Source organism: Rutidosis leptorrhynchoides, chromosome 1 (genome assembly GCF_046630445.1).
Source record: "Rutidosis leptorrhynchoides isolate AG116_Rl617_1_P2 chromosome 1, CSIRO_AGI_Rlap_v1, whole genome shotgun sequence".
NCBI lineage: Eukaryota > Viridiplantae > Streptophyta > Magnoliopsida > Asterales > Asteraceae > Rutidosis > Rutidosis leptorrhynchoides.
This window is the reverse complement of record NC_092333.1, coordinates 89270156-89278650: the sequence shown is the minus strand read 5'-3', so window position 1 is coordinate 89278650 and position 8495 is coordinate 89270156. Positions and strand designations below refer to the sequence as shown.

General features: G+C 35.7%; 1 protein-coding gene across 1 annotated transcript; it reads right to left on the bottom strand.

The window, feature by feature from the left end:
• Positions 1–5951: 5951 nt before the first annotated feature.
• Positions 5952–7738, bottom strand: LOC139862735 (6-phosphogluconate dehydrogenase, decarboxylating 1, chloroplastic). The gene has a single exon (XM_071851364.1). The coding sequence runs from the start codon at positions 7597–7599 to the stop codon at positions 6136–6138; it is 1464 nt and encodes a 487-aa protein (XP_071707465.1). The 5' UTR covers positions 7600–7738; the 3' UTR covers positions 5952–6135.
• Positions 7739–8495: the final 757 nt, after the last annotated feature.

The window sequence follows — 8495 nt, the reverse complement described above, 5'->3', positions numbered from 1 at the left end:
TTTCTAAGCTACTATACATGAACTAGCTGTCTACAACGGTATAGTATATCGTACCACCGCTTACGAATCCTGAAGTATCATTTCGATCCATTTTGCTTAACTTTTCTAAAATGAAATCAAATCAATCAACAACAATAACTGAGTATTGCTCTGCAAGAACACAACGATATACTCTTTTGAAAACCATTCATCCTGTTTCAAAAAGTTAAAATAAGATACAAAGCTAATCAAACTAATTTATCACAATTGACATTTCAAATTTCAAATTTCAAATTTCAAATGATGATTCTTATAAACTCTTTAGTTACAATTGTTACTATTCAATTCGCATATACTCCTAGAACATGACGAAACTATTTAAAATATTCAAGTAAAAGAATTATAACTTATAAGCAAGGTTCTTGTATGAGAAGAGGTTAAGGTTATGATGCCGACACGTGTCATTTTTAAAAGTGATGCCAGAATCAGAATCGTTCTCACAGTTTTTACACTGAGGATTTATTTTTTCTGATCTTGTTCCTATGAATTATTTTCAGCAAAAAGGATAATATCTGAAAGATCTTCTAATATCTGAATTTGTAGGTCATGATCAGTGAAATTTGAATATTTGATAAGTAAATCATCATTGATGAATTTATAATTATGCAAATAAATATTGATAAATTAAACAAGTGATACGAATTATGAAATACCGAAATTAGGGTGAAAACCTGATGGAGATGAAAACTAAAGATTTGAGGACTTTGAAAGGCAGGCGACCAATACAGAGTGAAATAAGACTTGTATGTGTATGTATATATATGTGTGTATAATCTGTAATATAGAGTGCGGGTGAAAATTTAGCGGTGGTGACAAAAAGAAGGTGCACGTTTACTGATAAAGTCTAGTGTTTTACACCTTTCTCCATGACGATCAATTACAATCGGACACGTCATCTTATTACACGTGTCTGGTACCTTCGCACACTGTAGTTCTTACTTTTTTCCCGAATGAAAAAGTGACTCAGATAGCAAAGGTGGTGATAACGCTATTGGCTGATCACTAGCTGTACGTGTCTCTTTGCCTTGCCAAGATCTATTTTGGTGTCGGAAATAAACGGTGAAATTGACCACGGGATACCTTGTGCTCTAAGTGGTCAAGAATTTTAAACTATATACAAGTTCAATTACTCCGTATATCCTTTGATTCAATCACATCAAGTTATATCATTATTTTTTTTTTTAATTTCATCACTGACTTATCACATTTTACTCTTAATCATAACATACACACTAAATTAATTAATAAAATCAATTTACAAATATTAATGATATATATATACAAATAAATCAAACATACACTTCGTGATTCAAAAAGCTAATGATGGACAAATTGGTTGGCGAAAAGGAATTGACAAGTGACTGGAAATGCATTCCCAATAGTAGCATAGGATTGACAATTAATTGGCACAAGATTGACACACCCACGAGTGCTCTTATGAAACTGAAATGCTCTATAAGAGCATTTCTAACCATAACGCACTCTTCAAATTAATATACATGTTACATCAGCGCTACATCATCATTTTCTTTCTATCACTAACTCATCACATTTTACTCTCAACCACGACATACACACTAAATTAATTAATAAGACAAATTTACAAATACTAATGTTGTATGTACAAGTAAACCACACATACACTTTCGTAACTCAAAATGCTAAAAATGGACGAAATGGTTGGCTAAATAAAATTGGCAAGTGATTGGCAATGCATTCCCAACGGTAGCATAGGATTGACAATCAATTGGCATAAGATTGACACTACCATTGGGAGTACTCTAATATACTGTCAAGAGCATGTTTAGTAAGACCACTGATAAAGGTGATGCCTACGTGGAGTGGAGAGAGGTACTCTTTGGGTAAGACCACTGATAAAGGTGATGCCTACGTGGAGTGGAGAGAGGTACTCTTTGGGTATTGATGCTGACATGGCCATGACAAGAAAATGGAGGAGTTGTAATGAAGAATTTGTTAGAAAAGTATGACGCTGACATGATATTTAATTTTTATTTTCTTATTTGTTTATTTAATTGTTTTATTTAATAGAATAAATACATAAAATTAAATCAAACATAAAATTAAAAAAGTGCTATAAATTAAAATTACATTAAATTAAAAAGTGCATAACAACAACAAAACTCAATCCCACGTGAGGTATGAGGAGGTAAGATGTAGACAATCATTCCTCTATTCTCGAATATAAAATGAATAACATAAAATAAATAAAACATAAAAATAAAAAAGTGCACATATAAAATTAAAAATTACATAAAATTAAAAGTGCATAAACAAAAAATTAAACATAGTAGACGCATAATCTTCATTGTCGTTGTTGCCATTGTCTTCAACTTCATCTTTGGAAGAGGAAATTTGGATTATATCCCTAAACTTCTTACTAACCCAACTTTGTAGCTTTTGAACCGCACTTTGTCCTTCTTTTTTAAACGATCGGTATCCGCTTGAAGAATTTCGATCCCTTGTGCAGCTTTTTGAAGGTAAGCTGCATCTCTAAAAGCAGCAAGAGATAGACTTTTTTCGTTTGCCACACTTTTCGAATTTTTAGTGGACTTTGAAGAGTTTGCATTAAGTATTGTTGTTGATCCATGGATAATTGTTGGTGAGTATAGTAAATTTGAAAGTTTGGATATAGTGTAGCGTTTAGGTTGGAAGAAGATGTACAATATGTATTCGGGATGGAGGAAGATCCACCATATGTATTCGGGATATTGTAACTGAGAAGATTAGTAAACGAATTTGGTAAACCAGATAAATCGTTATCATTATCGTTAGGATTTGGGTTAGGGTTAGGGTTAGACATTTTTTTTTTTTTGAGATAAAGAAGATGAAGATGAGTAAAATAGGAGATGAAGATATGGTGTGTTTTGGGGGTGAATTTGATAGTTTTATATAGATAAAATAGGTAGACAAATGTAATTAATAAATTAAATATTTTTTTAAATAAAATAAGCCGAACGCTCCTTCAAACGGCTCCTTTGACCAGCCACTCACATCGCGACACGTCACCCTGGAACCCATCTTCCTTAGGTAGTATGCAAATACTTACTGCAATATGATAAAAGGTATTCGAGACATACCCGAAAACTAGTAGCGGAAGCGAAAAGATCGTTGTTTAGATCACCGTCGGAGAAAGCAGTCACAAACGAAAAGCTTTCATTGTTTCACAACCTAAGATTCCCTTATCTTTTTTGCCTTAATCATACACGAACTAGACAAGAACATTATCTTGTCTATCTCTCTCTATCCCTAAGTATGTATATGCTAGTTGTGTTCATTCACCTCTTAATATACATGTACTTCCTTTATATAATGATTACATATAATCACTTAGCAAGTGAAAAGTCACCATTAATCCACATATTAATGGATGATTAATTGTATTTAAACACTAACATAAATGAGTACTTAATTCCAAATAAATACCGACATAATAGTATTAAGTACTAAGGAAGTTAGTGGACGGATTGAATCCGAGTCAAAACGGATCCAAGTTCCAACAATTTATAAGAAAATTTGGTTAAGAATCGGTGCATATGGAAAGTTATTTTGATTAAATAATTGTCCAAAATGCTCTTTATGGGTCAAATGTGTAAATTTGGTCAAGTTATAAATAAGAGCATATGAAATAATTGTTATAGTGAGAAGTCATATATTACATATAATTGGCAATGCATTGGCTACATCATGATAGTATGATAAATGGGATGAAAATGGTCCTTTATCAGAGGTAATGAACTAAAGATATCTTTATGATGCTATGTTAAAAGAAGAGCCAGAACTATCAAAATTAGTCTTTAATAACCATTGGATTTGACTAGAAGAGTGGAATTTAAGATTTCCAGTGTTACAAGACATTTGGGGATTAATCTTGGCAAGGAATCAGTTTTAGTATGGGTAATTTGTGGATTTTAAGGTTGTTACCATATAGGATAACGAGTCATGAAAGATACTCCGTAAGTGCTTAACATATGTATTCTGATAACTCTGATGGTATTCTGATATGACGATTCCGTGTTTAGATGTAGCCAATTTTGTTTTGTTGTGGCAGAACATGTTCTGTTCCTGAGCTTTGATGTATAATTTGGTTTAGTATCCTCTCACGAGTTGTGCGTCAATCAATGTTTCCAGTTACCAACATTTTTTTGCACAAAGTGATCTACATAAGTATTTTTTTTGTTCCAAAAACTAGAACTTTATTAAAACTCGAGAACTCATCAAAAAATGAAGGCTCGAAACAAATACAAAAACATAAGCAGCACAGCCCAAACAAACAGGAAACAAAAAAGGAAAAACAAACACCTGCAGCAACACAAAAACCGCTATAAACTAACAACAAACTATAAACATAGACTAACAACAAACTATAAACTAACAAAATCAGAGTCGAGCCAACCGAAGAAGAAATAGCCTAGAATCACATTCCATCGACGTTAAACTTTCTCAACTCCTCCCCATAATCTTTTTTCGGTTTCTGAATTCTCTACCTCAATGTACTACTTATGCATACAATATAATCTTAATGACAACCCTAAAACTTTCTATACATTATAAAAATCATATAAAAAAAGAAGGAAAAAAATACAATCTTGAGAAACTAACAAGTACTACCCGAAGAAGCTTAACCCTACTCATCGATAGAATCACTTAGCACGGCATAAAACTTATTATTGTTTTCACCTAGAAATGGCACTCAAATTTCTTTTCTTTTTTCTACTAATCGAGTATTGGATACACATAAATAAATAATAAATGATATTTTTAAATGGTAAGGAAACCGAATTTTAAATACCAGTTGGAGAATAACTGGAATCAACAGAAAGATTCCAAACCATACCAAATGCTAGAGATCTCACTACAAAAGATAATACTCATATTCAGTAGTCGGCGTCATTCGACCCCTGATTCGCGCGGTGTGCGGGGGGTGGGGTGGGGACTTGATGTTGCTTTATGAAGTACGATTCAATAACTCGAAATAAACTAATGGGGTTCGCACTGTTTTTGGTTTCTTTTCTCACGTGTTTGAACTTTTAAACCCACTTCCCTACCTAAGACTTGAGAGCTTGCAAACAAGTCGGTAATTCATTAAAAAAATCAAATTTACTCCAGACATAAATTTGTTCGATTTGCACTATACCAAATTTCAAAGGTGGGCATAAATACGGGATTCAAAAGCTTCAAGAAGTTGAACCCAATCTTATTAGGACTCGGCTAGAATTCTTATTTTACTCTATGCAAAATAACATGAACAACTCTTACTTTGACATTCATCACCATAAACTAGGCTCAAGTTTCAGTCTTAAGTCAGCTTAAGGTTGCATCATTAATGCTAGTCACATTATCAAATCTACACTCGAGCTAAACCAAACTACGAAAGGTTGTTAAGTCGAGCTCATATTGGCTCATTTACAACACTGGCACAGTGACACCACCCTATCACAAAACCTAACGTGAACACACATATATAATAAAAAAACCCTACATAGTACAAGCTGCTGTTGTATAAGTAACCACTGAGTGGCATATGTATTCATACAACTCAAAATTCTAAATTATACATTAAAACCCTATTACTGCTACCATGTATGTCATTGTTGACCACAACAAACCTAATAAGAGCACACTAACATAGAAATTAACTTTTGATCTTTTTTGAATAACATTAAAAGCATTCACCTACAATTCAGTATATAAAACATGTCTCTTTTTCAAAAAACAAAGACTTTACCTGAAAGTATCTACAAGAATCAAAAAAATAACGTGTATGCGTTACATAGCACAAATTATCACCACAATGATTGATATATTCATCATATAACACGACATAAGTGTAACAGCATATAAAGCTAGTGTATACAAGTTTGATTCTCTAAAAACATAATAAATTCATGAAATGAGCTTCAATGGGCATGTTTAACTTTATTAATAAAATTAAAGAAAAATCTACAACAACTGCTATGCCGAATTTGAGTACAATCCTCATCAAATACACAGCACATAATCAAGCAAAAACATTAAACAGGTTCATCATCACCATTTCTTAACAATGTGAAACAACTTACCATAATACTTTCGATCTCAACCGCTTTTCCTAGCAAGCTTAGTCCATTCTGTATGAAACGCACCCTCACGATCAACCCGTTCATACGTATGCGCTCCAAACAAATCCCTTTGCGCCTGCACAAGATTCGCAGGTAATCTCCCCCTTCTATACGTATCAAAATACGCAAGACTCGCACACATTCCAGGTGTACTAATCCCAGCCGAAACCGCCAACCCAACAACTCGTCTCCACGCACCTTGCCTCTGCACCATCTCCTTAGCAAACTCCGGGTCCACCACTAAACTCGCGAGATTAGGGTTTCGTTGATACGCTTTCTTAATCCTATCTAAAAACACCGCCCGAATTATACACCCGCCTTTCCAAATCCTAGCTAATTCCCCGAAATTCAAATTCCAATTCTTCTCAACACTTTTCGCTCGCAACAAATTCATCCCTTGAGCGTAACTACAAATCTTCGAAGCGTACAACGCTTGTCGTACATCGTCAATCAATCTCTTCTTATCAACCCCACTCCTCACACTCATCACCTGATCCTTCATCCCGGCTTCCGCTAAAACCTTCTCCGCATTCTCCCGTTCGTCCTTCAACCCGCTCAAATACCGACAATCTAAACTCGCTGCAATCGTGGGGGCCGCAACCGACAGCTCAGCCGCCTGCTGCACCGTCCATTTCCCCGTCCCTTTCATCCCGGTTTTATCCAATATCTTATCAACTAACTCCCCTTCACCATGTTCATCCTTAACCTTAAATATATCTGCAGTAATTTCAACCAAAAAGCTCTCCAATTCCCCTTTATTCCACTCATCGAAAATCTCACCCAATTCGACATTACTCAACCCACCTACATTCTTCAACACATCATACGCCTCCGAAATCAACTGCATATCCCCATACTCAATCCCATTATGAACCATTTTAACAAAATTACCCGACCCGCCTTCACCTATATACGTAACACACGGCCCATCTTCCACCTGTGCAGCAACTTTTTCAACTATATCTTTAATATTATTATACGCCTGAAACGACCCGCCCGGCATTAACGACGGGCCATTTCTAGCACCTTCTTCACCACCCGAAACCCCCATACCTAAATAAAGCAAGCCTTTATTTTCCGCTTCAATGATCCGTCGTTCAGTGTTTTCATACCACTCGTTGCCGCCGTCGATTATGGTGTCACCGGGCTCCATGTGAGCTGATAACGCAGCGATTGTTTGATCAACCGGAGCTCCGGCTTTCACGAGGATGATAACAGATCGAGGTTTTTGAATTGAGAGGATGAAGTCTCGTGGATTGTAGTGGCCAGTTAACGGGAGTTGACCTTCGGTTTGGGCTCGATCTAGGGTTTCGTCGACTTTTGAAGTGGTCCGATTGTAGACGGAAATTGGGAAGCCTTTTTCGGCGACGTTGAGTGCCAGGTTTTGGCCCATGACTGCGAGGCCGGCGAGGCCGATACGAGAGAGAGCAGCGGCTTCCATTGATTGATTTTGGTGATGAATTTGGGGGTTTTTTCGAGGATTTTGATGAGGTTTTGGGGATTTTAAAGAATGGAGTTTTTTGGATTATAAATTGAGAAATGAGAGGGTTGGTGACGGACTCGTCGAGGGAGTGAAACGTTGGTTGGCTGCTTAATCCACGAAAGGTTAGTGTCAGTACCTGTTTCTTTGGAAATTTTTGTAGTTTTTATGTGCTAATTTAGACCTTTTAGGTTACTTTATCGGCAATTATGGTCCCTAAAAGTTAAATAACTACGTACCAAATTTTAGGTGATACCAAAGTGGATGATTTAGTGGTCAAAGTGTGTTAATTATGGGCTCAATTTAAGGTGATACCATCAAAGGTTACGATTCGAATTGTATCAGGTTGAAAACAAATTGCTTGAATTCAAAAACATACGTCAGGAGTTCGACTCCCGGATATTACAACATTGCACATAAGGTTATCCCCTGACTTTGAAATCCACCCAAGGTCGCCTTTCGTACATTGTGTTGCGGAGCAACGGGGAGGGGTTTTTCTTACCGCTCATGCTCTCGGATCGGTCTTGTTTTCACCGGGGTACCAGTTGGGGTGGGCTATGCAACTGCAAAAGATGATCGCATGAATGATTTAGTCCCCCTGAGTGATCTCAAACTACTGTTTAAAATGACCCCTTTATAGCCATATCTAGTAATGCAAGTTTATTTCACATACAATGTCATTGTTTTAACTGCTTATTTGATAATTAAAAGTTAAACATTAAAGGGCCATTTACCTAGCAACATCGTAATAACCTATTTGTAAATATTCGTGGATATTCGTGACATGACAAAAAGGTATTCTATATTCTATATATTGTTAAAACAACAGTACCCTTCTACTTTAGTGTAAATAAGAA

Coding starts and splice junctions, on each gene's coding strand:
- LOC139862735 (XM_071851364.1), bottom strand. CDS start 7,599: ATGGAAGCCGCTGCTCTCTCTCGTATCGGCCTCGCCGGCCTCGCAGTC.